This window comes from Camarhynchus parvulus, chromosome 4 (genome assembly GCF_901933205.1).
Source record: "Camarhynchus parvulus chromosome 4, STF_HiC, whole genome shotgun sequence".
Taxonomy (NCBI): domain Eukaryota; kingdom Metazoa; phylum Chordata; class Aves; order Passeriformes; family Thraupidae; genus Camarhynchus; species Camarhynchus parvulus.
The window spans coordinates 11,573,523-11,592,273 of NC_044574.1; the positions used below are offsets into that span (position 1 = coordinate 11,573,523).

Below are 18,751 nucleotides of genomic sequence, written 5' to 3' on the forward strand. Positions count from 1 at the left end.
GCCAGGATAAATTGCACTATTAATGGACATTATCAACAGAGCTTAGCATCTTGACATCAATTCCTCTTAAAAGTGAAAAACAAGTAGCTTTTAAATTACACTATATTTTTATATAACAGGACAGTTTTGCTGACTACAAATAAACAGAGAAAGAATCTGACTTGCACATTTTCTTTTCTGACTAGTTTTAAAAACAGTCCAAAAAATATCTCTAAACCAAAGAGAAATAACTATATACTAGTGTATCAATTGATAACATTTTCATTTGCATACCTCCACTGGGGTCCTGGATTTCCATATGAACTAAATCAAGGTCCCCGTCAACTCCAGCAACAGCCCTGAGAACATAATATAATCAAGTTATGTACAGCCAGCTACTGAATAGTAATCATGTGGATGGAAGAAAAGAGAGGATTTCATACCAACCAGCTTTAGAATTCTAGCTGGGAAAAAAATAAACCCCATTTATAATGTCCTATTACTAACATGTATAAACAACTTAATCTTTTTCTACTTTACATTATGCTTTTCTTAAATTTCTTTAGAATCTCTTCTACTAAAAATGCATATAAATAGAATAAATTTAAAAAAAAACTAGAAATATGCATGAAATTAGGAAAAAACCTTCATAATCATAAATTGGTATATACACACAGAGAGATATGCAGACACTCATATGCACTGGCAAGTACTATAGCATCTTTTTACATTTATGTTTAGCATTTGAGACTATAAAGCAGATTTAATACTAAAAAAAGAGTCAGATTCCTTTCTTATTAGAAATATCTTAAACTTGACACATGGTTTCCATACAAATTGATATATCTTTGGTTAGCATACTCAAGAGAAGAGTACATTCTGCTTTGACAAAGAAAGGGAAGAATAATTTTGAGAAAAATATCCTGAGAAGGAAATTCAGTCAGAGGTGATCAAGGTACAGTTTAACTTTGTAAAGGTGTAATGGGAATGCAGGATGATTTTCTCCCAATATCTCTCATGTCAAATATGCTCAGCCAAAAGATGAGTTTTCTGCCCTCAGGGCTCCCATCCCAGCCTGGCAATGGCAGCCCCAACTGTGCTTTTTTCTGGCCCTTCTATTGTCATTAGTCAGGCAGATTCTGCAGAGACAGCTTTGGGCTGGCACTTGGGCTGTCACAACGTGAAGCAGAATCCAGCCCCACTCCCACAGACACATCACTTTTCTCAAGGCCCTTCACTGGCAGGGCAAGAGTCATTGAGTCAGAAAATGTGAGCTGAAGACATGCAAAGGAGATCCATTGAGTGATAAAGTGCAGCTGGATGCAGATATTAAAAAGGGCCATTAAGATACTTAAGAGAAAATTATCATTTTGATACAATTATTAACAATCAAGTGCAATAAAGCTCTACTTTGGACTGAAATTACATCATTGTTTAATGGTTTTAGTAGCAGTGATTTATGAGGAGTGGTTAAAACTCGGACTCAGTAATTGGTGGCTCCTCAGGAACACAGGCCAGGGGGAAGAAACTGGATGATTTCCACTGCTGCATAACAACCAGAAATAATCACATATGCTGTTTTTCCCTAATAAGATAAATGATCAGTCCAAAGGAGGACAGGGAGGGAGTAAGATGAATCCCCTCCAAGCCATAAGACGTCAGAGAAACTTATAGTGGGATTTTTTTTTTTTTTAGCAAATGCATGGAAAAATCTTGTACTTATTAAGAATTTGATCTCGCAAACACAAACTCTTTTAGCATTTTGGAGGCAATACATTTGGTTAGAGAAGATTTTAGATCCACTGAGGTCTGATGAAAATACAAATGAGCAGAGGGAAGGGATCTGTGAACTTTTGTGCTGTGTGTGCTGTTATCTATGTTTCTAGATAGCCACAATACAAAATCAAACCTGCTATAACTCTGTAGTCAGCAATTTGAGGGAAGAAAATGTTTGCTGAATATTTTACTTTTAGTGTTGGACCTCAGGCAGCTGAACCAAAGAAACTCTTGGGTTGAATTTTCTGAGCCTGAGCCCGACATGCTAATAAACATCAATAATGCAAAGAAAGTTTTTGGGTGCTTCTGAAATGTTTTCTTGTATCTATAATTTATCACACATGATTTCATAAGCACAGTTTGAGGTATTTGTCAATATCTTTACCTTCTGATCTTTATTTCAACAGCTCAGAATTACAATGATCTCACTTCTATCATGCTCCTCCTAACATGCCTCTACATGTGGCAGCTGACACATGTAGAGTCAAATCTTTTTTCCAGTGTAATTTTTCAGTGAAAGAAGATGTAACTGATCTGCTTTAATGAACACTGCAGAATGAAACTTTCCTACCCAGACTACTTTTCTCCTTTAGACTTCTATTAATTATAATTATTTAATTAATTATAAATAACACAGAATATTTTAAAAATATCATTTGTGCTTTTCATTACTCTAATTGTACTGATAAACTCTAGCAGCAGACACTATTTACTCAAAGAGGATGTTACACCCTCAAAGTCTACTTTTGAACGTCAGCAATGGAGCAGAGTTTCTAAACTCCAAAGTTCCTTTACCCAGCTTTACAAACACTTAGGAATAGTCCTTTCTTCTTTTATTGAAAAAAGACCAAATCTCTTACAGCTGCTAAGAAAATCTCCAGAAGAGAGTATAACTAATATAGAGAATTTGAAGCTATATCCTTGAAGAATAAACTAATCTCATTTCAGTGGACTCCTCTGCCAACAGTACTTAAAAGATAATATAGTTATTTCACTTGTGCTTAAATCATGAACCAGAGAAAAAGTTGTGTGATGCTCTGCAGGCTAAACACAGAGCCCTCTGCTGAGCTTCTGAAAGCACCAGGCAGACAAGGTGCATACAGGAACACAAACCTTATGTGGCCCTCTGGAAAGGAAAGCTCAGTTGCATACTTTTTCATTTTGAAGGAGAAATGTAAGACAAAGTCAGGGTTTTTTTCAATTTCATTTACAAACTTGCTATTACCACAACATAAGTGCATTGTATCAGTGTGAGCATTGTGACCACACATCCATTCACAAGGACAGTTTAGTGTTCCCCAGCTGGCTTTAGGACAGGACCTCTTCTGTCTTATAAAGCACAGATGCAATGGACCCTGATAATCTGACAGTTTCTTCCTTTTTGGTTGACGTTCCAGATAAAATTCTAATATTTTTTTCCTCCAAATAGAACAAGCATTTTATTACAAACTGTTTTTCTCAATTTCAGTAGTGGTTATTTTTGGTTTGGTTAAAATTCCCCTACTCTTCTCAGAGTACTTTGTAATTAAAATGTTCTCACCTCAGCAGTCTGGGATCACTTGTTTAGTAGTTTTACTTAGGTAAACTCAGGGCTTTCTGGTTGACTTTTTAATGTTTTACATTCAACTGTTGAGTTTTCCAATGAAATTCAGACTAACTTTCAGATCAGACATGTCTTCCTCTAAGAAAAGAACTATTTCTTGACCAAATGTACCATGTGGGATAAAGCAAGTGCAACACACCAACACTTCAGATCACATAACAGGGTGGTTACAACACTTCAAAATTAAAATATTCCAACTTGGCTACAGGGTGGTGTAAATAAAAGCAGCCTCAATATGCTTCTTCCCTTCCCTGTGAACACAAACTCCCATTATCTCCCTTGTGCTTGTCTGACACCATGTTGAGCCTCTTGGGAAAAACAGTTCTGCAAAATGTAATTTTAGAATTTTTTTTGAGGGATTAATTTTCTTATGCATATGAGTTTTTTGCACTTTATAGAAGTTCTCCTGAAAGATTAGCTGTTGTATGACCTAGTTCTTCATAATTTTTGTGTTAGTGCTTCACCAGGTAATTTCACTGACCTGAACAGCATTATATCAGCATCAAAATGGTGCAAAGGAGGTGACTGCAAAGCTCTTTGTGTTTGTCTTAGTAGGTGTATAAATGTATATTTCATGGTACAACCGTTAGATATCATGTAGTTTTAAATAACCATACTGAAATTCTAAGAATTTAGAATTTTCTGTTAAGAGTTTTACGAGAGACTTTTGGTATTCTTTAAATAAAATATTTTCTTTTATATAGCTACCTCTCTTTTTCCCTAAATGCCCCAATATTTTCCTCCTCTAGTTCAGTGCAGCATTAGCAAAACACCAACAGTCACCTGAAATTTCAGTTATGCAATATTCATTATTATTATCATTAATGCCATGACTCAGTTAATCACCACTGGCATGTAATAGTACACATCTCAAAATGTGAATCATAAGCATCAGTCCCTTCTATGATGATTATGATTCAATTTTACTTCAAGCAGGAAACCCTTTGTTTCCAGTAGTCCAGGTCATTTTGTAGGGGAGCAATGGTCTGCAAACACTAATCCAGTACAGTCTGCTGTGGAGAAATGTCTTCCCTACCTCCAATGGATCCCTTCATTGTTAAACATTTGATGTAGTTCATTTGGGTGATTATTAATGAAGAGACAACTTCAAACAGGACATCTGAGAACAAAAATCCAGACAAACATGCTTGCTGATGGGCAGGAGCCTCCAATCAAAGGCCATCTGAAAACTTGCTGGGTTCCTCAATCTGCCCCTCTCATAATTTCTGAAAATAAAGTTTATCCAAAAAGTAACATGTTCCCTATTGATGCTGACTGATTTCCAGCAATTGGCTTAAGGGCATTGCCATGCTTAGAAAGCAGATCAAAAGTATACAAATGCTTTCACTAAGTAGTTTAAAGTGGCATTGACTCTTGGCAAGCTGGTTATTCAGGAAGACAAAACTATAATTCCATTAATACAACCTAAAAATAAATCTGCTTATGACTGATTTGTGTTTTAGGCCTTGCTGCCTTCCCATCCACTTCAAAAGACACACCTTTAATGATTCAGTCAGTGCTTTACACAGCCAGCATGTTCTGTTATAGTTTATTTCCTACGCCTAAAAAACGTTTTTCCTGCCATGTTTGTCCAAACAGAAGAGCTACTGTGGTTTTTCCCTGCCTTGGGTTCACCTTGGCTGGCCACAAGGTGCTCACAAGCTACTCTCTCACTGCCCGATCTTAGCAGGACAGAGAGAGAAAATACAACGAAAAGTTCAAGAGTGGAGATAAAGACAGGGAGCTCACTCACGAATTACTGTCACAGGTGAAACAGACTTGACATGGGGAAGTGTGATTTAATTTATTGCTAATGAATAACAGGGTAGAATAATGCCTCACCATGGCCTTCACCACAGGCTGCAGGGGTGTCTCTGCCCTGGCACCTGGAGCACCTCTTCCCCCTCCTGCATTGACCTCGGGTGTCTGCAGGGCTGTTCCTCTCACATATTCTCACTCCTGTTGTGCACTTTTCACCCTTTCTTTAATCTCTTATCACAGAGGCACCACCAGCATCATCCACAGGCTCAGTGCGGCCAGTGGAGGGTTTTCCTTGGAGCTGGCTGGAACTGGCTCTGTCTGACAGAGGGCAGCTCCTGATCTCATCCCACAGCAGCCCTGAACACTCCTGCTACCAAACCTTGCCACATGGACCAGTCACACACTCCATCACACAGAAACAGAAACAAAACCTTTTTCAAGTGATTAAGTCAAAGAATAAAAAATTCAATGACAAAGGCTCAATGAAATCCTCTTTGCATTTCTCTCCTTCAGGACATAACATGGCTGAAATGCTCTCTTTTCACCTGGCACTTGAATAGCCAGGCACCCACTACATTTGACATAAATGGGTACAGCAGTGACTGAGTATCTGCATGGAATCTCATGATGAGAACAGAACTTTGTCCCCAGAGAACAACTGCTTGTCAAAATAAACTCATCATTTTTTATTTTTATGTTCTTACCTCTCAAGAAAATGGAAGACCTGTAGCTAAAAATAAGAACAGCAGATGCCCATAGCATAGGATCCAAATATCCAAGTGAGTCAAGGATAAAGAATTCCTAAGGCTCTACATAGTCATTAAAAAAATGTGTTGAGCCCAATTCTCTGGTAATTACCAATTCATTTCTTACCATCCCAGGGTATATTTGTGCTGGTGTAGACAGCTGATTCACAATCTATTCTTTGCTAATGTATTACTAAGACCTATTTTGAGAAATCAAAAGGATTTCTCAATGCTGCATAAGCCTTGGGGACTGAGAAGAATAGCAGCAGACCTAGAGGAATCCCAAACTCCACTACTCTTTCTTCTTCTCAAGGATTACCACATAATGCAGCACTTTTTAAAATGGGCTTCATACACAAAAGCACTTATATACCATCTAATGGGTGGGTGTTTGATGTTTGGCTGGGATATCGCATATCTTTGCATTCCATGCTACAAATGCACCAAGAACTGCAAAAAAAGCACTTACAAAGGATGGGTGCTATAACATCTCCTAAACAGAAATCATCACACTGGGGCAAATGCAGTTGGTAGGCACAAGTAAAACTGGTAAAGCAAGTGAAGTTTCTTAATTTTACAGAAAAAGAAGCTGCTCAAAATTGAAAAAATGGCTAATTAGTATTTATACAGAAATATAATATTTACTTTCTATGTGTTGATACAATTCTTTTTAATTACAGTGTGACTTAGTATTTTTGTTAGTCTAAAATCTGCCTTTCATGCTTTTGCTTTATAGCTCTTTGGTTTTAGAATAGGGTAGAACGAACTATTTCAGTTGGAAGGTACCTACAAGAACCCTCCAGTCCCACTGCCTGACCTATTTAACACTCACCAAAATTTAAAGCAAGTGGCTGATGGCATTTCCCAAATGCCTCTCAATCACTGACAGGCCTGGGGCATCAGCCAGCTCTCTAGGAAGCCTCCTTTGCCTCCTAAAATGCTAGAGAAGGCAAGCTTTTAAGAAGGCTTAGCCAGCCTTGTCTTCCAAAAGAATAAATGAATCAAATAGGAAAATCAGCTAGGATGGTGTAAGAAAAGATCACACTGTATCACCGAAGAAAATATTTTGTGGTCCTCAATTAGAGAGGGTTGTATACACTTTTCCACTGATGCCAATAATATTTTCATTAGTTCCACTATCATGAAATATCAAATTCCATACATAAAATCTAAAAATATATTTAAGGAAGGATCAAGGACACTTGGAAAGCAAATAAACCCTTGAAGATTATATTAATATATTGCTTATAAATCTATAACATGTATCTGAACATAAATATTTAAAATAGTCTTGACTGACCTTCCTTTAATATAAATACATAACACATTCTATCAAATTAATTGCATTTAGATTTTCATTTCTTTTTGAAAACAAAAAGAAAAGCTTCTTTGGGAAATACATGAAGATCTGTCTGCTTCTGGAGGCACAGAAAAAAATGGTTTCTACAAAGCACAGGAAAATATTATGACTGATAATATTTGTAGTTACCAGACTGAAATAAAAATCTTAGGCTATATTATTAACCTCAGTGGCAAAGATCAAATTGAAATCAAAGAGGAAACATCTGCTAAAGATCTGCCCAGTGAAATGTTCTTGGCACAGGCAGCCACGATCAGCAAGAGACATGCCCTCATTTATCATGAGATGTACAATTAGTTTGGCACAGTATTTTTAACACATCAGATGTGCAATGACAGGAAAACAACACTAGACTTGTCCTTACAGTCAAGCTATTACAAAGCCCAATTCTTACATCTGTTGAAAATTACACACACACTTGTTTCTATCTATCACTCAGATAATTTGGGCGACAAAGGCCATAAAATACTGGAAAGTCTCACACAACAGACAAACTCCCACTGGAAAGCCATCATGTCCAACTCTCCACTCACAGCTCACTCTTTATATATTGAAAATTTCCATATGAAATAGAAGTAAAATATAGATTTTTATCCTATGTAAGTTTATGAGAAGGATAATTTGGTAGTGATGCACTGAACATCTGCTTCCAAACCCTTGCTGTTGCCGGCTGATACAGTTTTTGAAGGAAATCACTCTGATGATATAGAAAAGAGGAAAACAACCCCCTAAAAAATATTTCTACTGGTTATAAATGTACAGACTCTTCAAATTTATAACTCTTATTTGTGAGGAATGTGACATTTATGAACAACCATGACTTTGAAGTACTACATAGGAGTTATTCCTATCAAATGATATAAGGAAACATAAGGATTCTGAAACACAGCAAAATACAGACTTAATATTAAACCTGCCTTTGTAGGCTTTAATTCTTACATACAGAAAACAGTGACAAATTGTTTGGGTTGGAGCAGAACTGAGACACATTTCAGTGGCTTTCTGTATTTTTCCTAACTTAAGCGTGCTAAGTGTCAGATGAGCAAAAACTCCAACAAGAAAAGTCTGTGAGAGAGAGGCTCCCACTCTTATTTCTTACCTGTTAGTGACTTGGATGATTTCCAGACTTCATGCATTTTAAAATATTTTTATTAAAGACATAACCACATGCCCTCATGATTTACATCCCACATAATCTGGCTGGGGAAGAATTGGTTATAAGGCAGATATGACATTTCTGACACACAGTGCTACTTAAAAACAGTAATACCTGTCCACAGGGTATTTAAAAGACATGCAAAGTGTATGGCCTATGAAACTCCATCTGCTGATCAGAAATAAGCTGTTCAATAGCTGTCCAAATCTATACTTTGCAGGAGCAAGTAAGCAGAAAACGTCTGCTCAACTCAACTGTTTCAGCAGATAAAGTTGAGGCAAACATGAATAAATCACATTAATGTTCTACAACTCAACCATAGGCTACTTTTCTAAAATTATGGGCAGTAAGTAGGTTGCAGTTTGAAAATGAGGCACTTGGAAGAGTGAAAAACTTTGTGTGTGTTGTGTCCAAGGCTAATGACACCAACAGGGCAGTAGGGCAGGTTGGGTCTTGCTCTCCCAGCTCTTTCAGACAGGGTTTGAACTGTCCCTGTGTCTCTGCCCCAGACTCAACCTTCCCCCTGCCTGGCTGCAGCAGCAGCAGCAGCAGACGTGCAGCACGCCCTTGGCTCACCAAATTATGCTTTGGCAGTGGCCGTGTATCTGCAGGCATCATAACACCTTTATGTGCTTTGTAATCAGCTTGTGCAGGTTTTGTTCTGTTGCTTTGTTTTACCCCAAGTGGGGCCAGGATGAGTATTTATTTAAACACAAGTTATTTATTTAAACAACTACATGAAAAACTCGGAGGGTCACTGACGAAACCAAGATCAAACATATATTGCAATACTGACACAGCCCCCAGCAAACCACAAAATTACCACCAAAAGCCAGATATGTTTCCACAGACATATGGAAAATTATACTTTGCACAACTGACAAGGATCAGAGTCCACTTAGATGTTAAAACCCATTTAGGGAACACAAGTGTTTAATGTAGTATGACTTAAACCTGTAATAAAAAAGCACATACACATCGAAATTAAATGTGAAAGGTGGGAGTGTGAAACTGACCAATTTAAAAAATAGAATTAATTAAAACATTATCAAAAAGTAAATTTTGGTTTTAAAGAAGTTATACCATTTTCAAAATAGCTTTATTTGTTAAAATAAGGACAATAACAAATAACTTTTGAAACATTTTGTCAATCTGTTTAAATCACTTCTTAAATACTATATGAGACACATATACAATGTGAGATACCTACACAATACTTGAGCTGAAAATGAAACAATTAGATATATATGTTCTCAATAAAGTAATATTTTTAACCAGTTTACTTAGTAGTGCAAGTGTATGTATGATTCCAGTTAGTAGGTATGATCCAGTCCTCTTAAAAAAAATGTATAGATTTTTCTCTGCAAAAAGACGCGGAGTCTTTCTAAAGATCAATTTCACCAGTAAAATGGAGAGCAATTTCATTCAACATTGCAGCTTTCTCTAATCCTGGGCTCCAATAGATCCAGACCTATAACCCTTGCATGTGCTGATATCATGATCCCTGGCATGAGTATGACTTTGCAATAGAGGATACAGAAATGTTGCCATCATCTGCAAAGGAAGCCAAGGCTCACACGGTCCCCATTCATACCTCTGTAAACATCTTCTTGGATTAGAATGAAATACTTTTGCTGCTCATCTTATTATTTCAAAAGTAACAGACTTCTTACCAAAAAAAATGATCTTTAGAAACTTCGTTCCTGCAGAAGATTCCATTTTTTCCCCAAGTCAATAGATACATAAATCTAGAAAAGGAGAAAAGAAGGTGAAAAATTAGAGTATAGGAAACTGATTATACTGTACATCTTCAAAGACAGGCCCTTTATCACTATTAGAAAGACAGATTTTACACAAATGAAACGAAAAAAATGAAACAAGCCCAAAACCACATTACCAGGAGCTCAGTACCTTGTTTTCCAGAGTAACTGCCTTTCATAGAGAAACTATTTTAAAATATCATCTCTAATAAAGAAAATGCTGGAACACTGACTTTTTGTTTACTGCAAAAATGCAATTCATTTAGGGTCAGATTTTTTTTACCTCAGCATGGTTACACAAGAGGGATGGTAAAATGGCCCTTCTCCTTCTTCCCATTCATTGACCAAAGAGGCACAAATGTTTCCTTTATGCTTCAAGCCTTAATGACATCAAAACTACTTAAGCTAGGAAGACAGTGGATTTAAAACTCTGCTAAAACAGGACCAAAATATATTACAGAAATGCTTAAGAGATTTGATGAGAGATGGACTTATGGGCTTGCTCCACAGACACTAATTTGTAACCCATGAGAAGTGGTCCTTCAGCACAGAGGCACAAAATGGCCTGGAGGAGAAGGATTCCAGCTCCACCTTATGCATAAACAGTTCCCCTCTGGCAAAAAAATGCAAATGCTAATAATAAGGATGGATATCAAAAGTGCAGATGAAAGATGTTCTCCCCCAGAATAATGTGGGATCTAAAATAGCTCTTAACAAATCTCCTTCCTTTAGCATTTGCCTTCAAAATGTGTTTCCTCTAGTTAAAATAGGAAGTTTCTATCAGACTTCTAAAAAGACAGATTTAAAGCCCCCTGCTGTCTGCATGCATTTCTTATTTGATCCAATTTACATAAGATGGGTTTTCTCTTGATATCTCTAATAAGGAGAATAAAAAGGCAAGTAAAACTGTTCTCAGATGTAGAATTTACCAATTCAGTAACTGAGTGTTCTGAGGGAAAGTATCTTACAAGGAGTAGTCAGGAATGTTTATGTTTGAAAATGATAGGTACAATGACAAAGGATTAAAAAAACTCCAGTAACATATTTTGTTCTTCTACAGAAAAACAGCAATATTATTATGTAAAGATAAAGACTGAGGTAACATAGCATAAACTCTGTGGCTAAATTTACTGAAGTTTGAATTAGAGATAGAAGAGAATTTCCCAGTTACTCTGCAATTCACAATAAGTGGGCTTCCTTCCATTGCACACTTGATTAAAGTAGACAGACCACAGAGTAGGAAACTACAATGAGGACTCAGACTGCTTACTGACCCAGTCAATGCAGAGAGAGAAATTATTTGGGATCAAAAATTCTTCATCTTCAGAGCTAAATGATGGGGCTGCAGAGCCAGGTTCCTGATTTGCCTGCTAAATTTCTGCTGTTAATTTTATGTGGCTTAGGATTTGCTGCAACCAGGGTATTTTATAACATCCTGCTCTGAGCAACCTCCGCGGGGGGATGGATGTGGCTGTGAATGGACTGGACTGGACTGAGCAGGGTGAAGAACCTGAGCTGCTTACTTCTTCAAACACCTGTGACCACAGACATTGCAGAGAAGATAACCATTGGGTTTACCATTTTTCTAAACAGCCCCTGCTCACTGAGTAACCTCCCTCAGTGGACTGCTTAAATCTGGGAGAGATGATCATTTAATGCACTACCCTAACCCTGCTGTCTAAGCTGCAAAGAAAGCCAAGAATTCAGATATTCCCAGCAAGAGGGAAGAGAACTGTTTAGGATAAGGGACAACACTGGCACATGAACAAAGGGATATATTTTTGTCATCAGTGAATTTCAACAGAAAATGAAAGATTCTTGCTCTTTGAACAGAGACACCTGTACAAGAGAAGCCAAAAGCCAAAACAAATCCACCCCACTTCCCCAAACCCAAACTATCTGCTCGCACACACATTTAAGATCAAAGTCTGGGAGCTTATGAGTGAACAGTTTGGCTTTCTGCAGAGGGAAGAAGACCCTGCAATCTCACTGTTAGGGAGAGTGAAGTAGGGCTAATAAAGCACATTCAAACTCAAATGAAATTTTACCTGACACAGTATATCAAATAGATAAAAAATAACATGGAAATAAAAAATAACTTATGTACACATTGAACTTTCTGCAATAAAAAAATCCAAGTGATCCATATGTATTTCCTTTTTCAACAGGCACTTATGCTAAAACTATTAAATGAGATTAGAAAGGATGTGAAAACAGTTATTTTAGTAGACAGCTAAAATCTCTGGCTGAAGCAAACAGATCTAATAGGTCTTATAATTTTGCCTATGCTCATTTGTTTAATAAATGTGTGGATAAGTTTTTTAAAAAATATTGAAAATATTTTTCTGTTTTGCCATTACTTCATCCTTTCTGCTTCCAAATGAAAAATTAAATCTATTGCATCCTTGACAATTTTTTTAAAAAATCTAGAAGCATTTATGTAGGCTCAGCAAATAGATGATTGTTATTCATTATAACTGAGGGGTTGCCAGAAAAAGAGTGTATAGATTTGAGGCAGTAAATGGATTAATCCAACCACATTGACTGGATTTGCATTCATTTATGGTGTCAGCTAGAGGCTAGAGATTTATTTAAACAGAATCTAGGGTTCTGAATGAAAGAACAACACATATTTTGCAATATGAAATAAGCCCTAAATCAAATCAAAAGTTGTGAAAAAGGCCAAGATGCTCCAGTAGACAAAGAAGCCTTGCTGAATGCTATTTATGAAGGACCTGATTCCTTGCATTCCTTGCAGTCTCCTTGCAGTCTCTTACAAAGTGCCTTTGTAAGGAATTATTTGAGTAACAGAAGCTAATGGTTTCTCCAGTTTAGAGTTTTAGATTGCATTACATTCTGATACTACTTTTTTTTAGGGAAGGTAAAGTTACTTAACTGAGAAACCTAGAGTGTACTGACTCCTCAGGGCAATTTCAGATCAACGCTATCTCTCACGATCATTGATTTTAGTACAGTGACCTTTTCTTGTGTCAAGTTGCAATTTTGATTTTCAACTCCTTCTCTGCAAACATCACTTTATCTTCCTCTCCCTTCTACACCAAATAGATCAGATTTCACACAAAACATAAGCAGGTTACTGACCCAGTTATAGTCAAAGGCATCCTTCATTCCTACACATCCAAGGTAAAGATGTAGGACTTGTCAAGGAAGTCTTTATGGTTGACTCTTTTTTGTGTCATTGAAAGCCTGAGAAAAGTCTATCAGATTACCTAACCCTTCCAGCTACTCCTGCAGAACTATTCCTTACTGAATAATTTTTATAGTTCCTTTTTTTTTTTTGTCCAGTCACATTTTAAGCATGGCAAATAGTAATATCACCCTTTTTGGAAATTATCCAACTATAAAATGCCTGAAAATCTTCCTAACATGCTTAATTTATCAAACAATAACTGCTTTATCAAACAAACCAACTGCTTCACTTTGTACATCTACCTCCTGCTCTCTTCTCACAAATACCTCTACCCACTTGTTGTAGGCTGGACAACTTGTTAATACACTTTGGGCTCTTACACTTCATGATTCTGCCACTCTGTAACTATAGAAAATTCAGTAATTATATCTACTGTCAGAAACAAAAGTCAAACTGAAAAAAACATTTTCATAACAAAGTTTTTCATTGATATTTTCATAACAAAGGCTTTTCATTACTTCAGGCTTCCCTGATGTATTTTATTTACATAACATTCAAATTATTTATTATTGTGCTAGGATTTCAAACCAAAGTAAAATATTTAGTGTAATTTGTGACTTAGTTTGGTTTGCTATGTTTTTTATTCTAGTTGTACCCTTATTTGCAAATGCCTGTAAACATGAATTAGTTTGGGACCAGCTGTTGACTTATATATTCAAAAACATATCCAAAAGGGTGACTTGGTATAACATCACTGGAACAAGTGCAGTATTTGGCTGCAGTATGTGCAACTTCTCTGACTAATCTCACCCCCTAAATAATCACTTTCTGTGAGGTATGATGAGGGTAAAATGGACTGGAATTTACCAATTTAAGTTCAAAACAGGAGTAATGGTAGAGGTGAGTCAAGGTTGGAATGACAGTGAGTTTGCAGCTGCAGTTTTGGCACTGTGGAAAAGAGATGAGCTGCACACTTAGAGATGGTGTGCACACCCATCAGGGTTTAGCCCAACCCACCCAGAAAATTGACTTCACAGTTTAACCGCAAGGAATCTGAAAGAGGGTAAAAATTTACAAACATGAACAGCTCCTGAATCTGAAAGTGGTATAAAGCCACTGTAAGGGAGATAATTATTGTACATTTCTACAGAGTCACTGATTCCACCAATCCTATTCTTCTACGTGAGTGTGCAGTTTGTTTTGTATGAGTTTATTTTATATTCTGTGAACAGCCTTTGGAGGCAATATTTCAACTTCATTAACTTGCTACTGTACTATAAATTGTTTATGGTGACTTTCTAGGGAGGAGCATGTTTCATTATTATTTAACTGTATTATGCAGAAAGATAAATATTCCCAATATCCATAACAACTGAAAATGCCAGGATTGAAACTATCATAACCACAAAGATTTGGACATCAATAAAATAAATATTTAAATAAATCTCAAAATCACTATATTATTCCCTTCTGGGCAATTGTTATTTCATAAAACCCAACACTAATCAGCATGTCAGAATTACTTTATTTAATAGAGCAATTCCTAAATTTCAAAGAAATGCTGTATCTTCAAGCCTTACCTTGCCTTCCTTGGTATAAGCAAGTACTTTATCTTCTTCTTTTGGGTGAAAAAGGAGAGTTTCCACAAAGAAAGCAATGGGTTGTTTCTGGAAAGTGGCTCCTTCATCTGTGCTTATGAAAAGGCTTTGGTCACGGTCATTATGAGAAGAACTTACAAGAATTATCTAAAAGACAAAAAGAACAAGAAACCTTCAGAAGCCTGATTTCTCTGTAACAGAAAACAGAGCCTTATTTTCTTCGTGTTAATGTCAGATTTTGTACACACCTTACCTTACTTTTCAAAATCATGCAGACAAGAAACTCAAATCACCTAAGATAAAAGGATTGCAAATTTTATTAATCTTCCCTGACCAAACCTGTGAATGTTACATTCTATGACTTCTCTTGGAATCCACACCAAACTGATTATGCTTCTCATCTCTGCTCAGAATGACTGCCTTGGGTTTTGGTGCTGGTACAAGGTTCATGAGGCCACATGATAAAACCTCCAGACTAATGAAAAAAAAAAAAGAAAAATACTACCAGTAATGACTTATTTTAACATGTCCATATAAACACATCTCTATATCTAGTGAGGCTACTAAATGAAAAAGCAACCATTGCCATAGCAGAAGAATGACTGAGGAGAAAGAACTTCTTTATAATATATCTCCATTGTTTCGCCATTCTCCTCTTCCTGACAAATTTTGAATAAAAAGGCAATTCACTTTGATGCAGAAGAATATGCCAACAAATCATCTGCATTTCCTTCTCAGGTCCAAACAATGCCTTGAATCAAGAGAATATCTTGAGCCGTTTCCTTGTGTGATCTTTATGTTAATCTTTAAGCAACAAAGAAATTCTTCGCATATAATTTAGTTAGAATTTCACTCATTTCAACTTCTTCACCTTTTGCTGCAACATCATGGTTCTAAAACTGCCAATGTGAGGAGCCACTTTGATTGTTTTTCCAGATCATAAAAGTCCAATTGGCATTCAAAAATCTGCCTTTATTAACTGATAGCCTGCAAACAAACTGGATTTTCAAAGTCCAGCTGTACTCTCTCTAACTCACACTTCAAAAGCGATTTTAAAAAATCTTTACTTCAAAATGTATTTAGAATATTCAGCAAATGGTGCAGAAAACACCACAGAATACTGATCACTGTGATATAGTGACTGTAAATTGCTTACAGAGATAAATGGCAATGATTTATGCAAACAGAATCACAATAATGTGAATACAGAGAAGGAAAGAGATTAACAAAACCAGTAATGTTTTAATGTAGTCACTTTTTTAGAGCAGAGCTGAAGTTAAAATTCTGAAACTTCTAATGAATTATACAGATATGACAGCTGGGCTGAGCTTTTACTGCAATTGGTCTTGGGGGGAAGATTATAAATTCAACATTTAAAGATGCTCCAATGTGACAAGTAACTTAAGCACGTGCACTTTTCCTTGAAGCACATACACAGCGGCACTAATTTCAAGGGCTTTCATATACCTCAAATAGGGCACTTATTGAAGTACATTGTTGAACAAAAGAGACAACTGCAGATACTTCAGGGTTCATGGTCCAGTGCTGAAATCCCACAGTAAAGCATATATTAAGGCAAATCTATTCCATTAGCTGTGTGACTAGGTCAGTAAGAAGAGCAAAATAATAACCCATTACGTTGTTAAAATCTTGTATTTTTTAATGATAGAATTTACCCAAGAGAAAGAAAATGACATTTTTATTGGAAATCCTCTGTAAGTGACACCACATTCACAAATGTCTCCTCTCTACTGTATCCAATGGATACAGTAGAGTACTGTATACAGTAGAGTATACAGTTCTGTCTCTTGGGTTTTTTGTCTCTTCAAACAGTGTCTGTTTAATTCATTACTATCTACACTCCACTAGTAGCTGCTGGTGGCCTAGATACAGCATTCAGAGATTCTTGTGACACACTCATTTTTAGGTTTTCTGCAGTAGGCATGGCATGAACCTGAAATTGAATGTGGTTGCCATGTGCTGCCCTGTCCCTGTGCCTGTATCTCAAGGGGGAGTGAAGAAATGTTTATGCCAAGCAGAGACATCTGTACCTTCTTGCCAGACTCCCATCTGTGACTTAGGCTTAAAATAACTATTTTCTCTTGGAAATAAATAAATTCAAACCATTTTCCTGCTGAGTGAGGTACATAGTGCTCATTCCTGTTGGTTCGTGACCAGAACATAGAGAGAAGGACCTGCTCCCCAGAAAAGGCATCAACTGCACTAGACCAGAACAGTAATCTCTGGACCACAGAAACACTGTCTTGCTTTTTAATTTTTTTTCTGACCCTACAAATCTTACATTTTCAAAAAATATCAAAATCGTCACTTCAAAATAATAAAGGAATGAGATTTATAAAATAGGGAGTGGTTTTCACTGTTAATGAGGCTTAAATATAGGCATGGCTAAGTTTCATAATGTGGACTCAACAGCACTGAACTCATAGGAAAAATGCTTGTTATAAGGTAAAGCAAACACACTATGATATTTGCTAATGCTGTCCTTCAAAAATATTATGTATCTTTTGGAGTTAAATCTATTTTAAAAAATAGCCTAAAGATTGTAGACTTGCAAGCATATATGGCAGGGTTCCTAGCTATTCTTTTATTCACACACACCATAATTCATTTAAATAAATATTTAAGAATTTCACTCAGTGTTGTGATTTATATTTCAATAGTTTAAACTGATCATTATGTGTCAGATATACAGATTTCCTCCCACAGCGAACACACCGGGTGCAAAGACTTGCCTGCTGGCTAACACTAGTTATTTAGGAAAACACTCCAGAGTAAATATTGTATCCACATTAGATGCTTTCCATAGCAAGTTTTATTTGCTTTTTAAGTGGAACAAGTAGCAAAACCCTCCTGCAAGCAGCTGATGAAGGGATGCAACTGGGACATACTGTCTGGAGAGCCAACTAGCAGTGATGGCTTTACCTCAAAATAAACTTCTTCCTTGAATAACTGTGTGTTTAAAAACCAGAACAGATTTTAAGCATAGATAAATTTGAGCTCCTTATAAACATTTTCCATATAACTTCTCACTCCTGTGAGATTCTTCTAATGCTTTTTTAAATTGTAGCTTTATATTATGTTGTTTATCTCAGACATCAGTACATAATTTCCATCCAACTAAAAAACCACAATAACGTGAATACATTAGGTCTGATGTAAGTCTACAACTGCCAGTAGCTACACAGAAGTAAAAAAAAATAAATTTCAAGGAGATAAACAGCCCTATGGATTGTAAAGACAAAGAGTAAAAATAGTATCTGTTGTAGATGAACAAAGGGAAAAGGAAAAAAATCCAATAAAAAAGAAAAATACCACACCATGCCAATATAGGAATTAAACCATTCCAAAACTAAATAAAAGCCATGCTTTTCCTCATTACAGGAAAAGTCAGTGAGGCAGGAGTTAACAGAAAAACCAAACAAATCTGAAAATAACATAATTAAATCCATTTGTTTAATCACTCTTTCAAGACTGATTGGCCAATATGCCTGTCTGACCATTCCTACTATGAGTGGAATCACAATCTGAGCCCCAAAGAATGAAAAGATTCTGATGGCTTAGGCTACAGTTCTTTGCATATCAGACTTTTTCTTTCACTGTTACCATGAAGATTTGGAATAATCATAGTGATTACTTGGGAGTCTTAACTGTAGATTTGGCAGCAATTCAAAGCTATGCTGCAATTTCAAGTGGCAATAAACAGAGGATATTAACATGCATCATTTGCACTGTGTCTGAAATATAACCCCCCTCCCCTCAGTTTATGTCCAATCAAAATTTAAACTCAAGACAAATTTGATCTTAATCAGCACTTTCTCTAAAACAAGGCAATTTTCTAAC

The 18,751-nt window shown here is 36.4% G+C and overlaps 1 protein-coding gene across 1 annotated transcript in view; it reads right to left on the reverse strand.

Annotated features, from left to right (window-relative positions):
- Nucleotides 1–18,751, reverse strand: part of SORCS2 (sortilin related VPS10 domain containing receptor 2) — a 534,484-nt gene that overhangs the window by 96,240 nt on the left and 419,493 nt on the right. Inside the window, 4 exon segments of the mRNA XM_030948300.1 lie at nucleotides 274–338; nucleotides 10,055–10,077; nucleotides 10,079–10,129; nucleotides 14,873–15,037. Of these exon segments, the coding sequence (XP_030804160.1) occupies nucleotides 274–338; nucleotides 10,055–10,077; nucleotides 10,079–10,129; nucleotides 14,873–15,037 (304 nt within the window).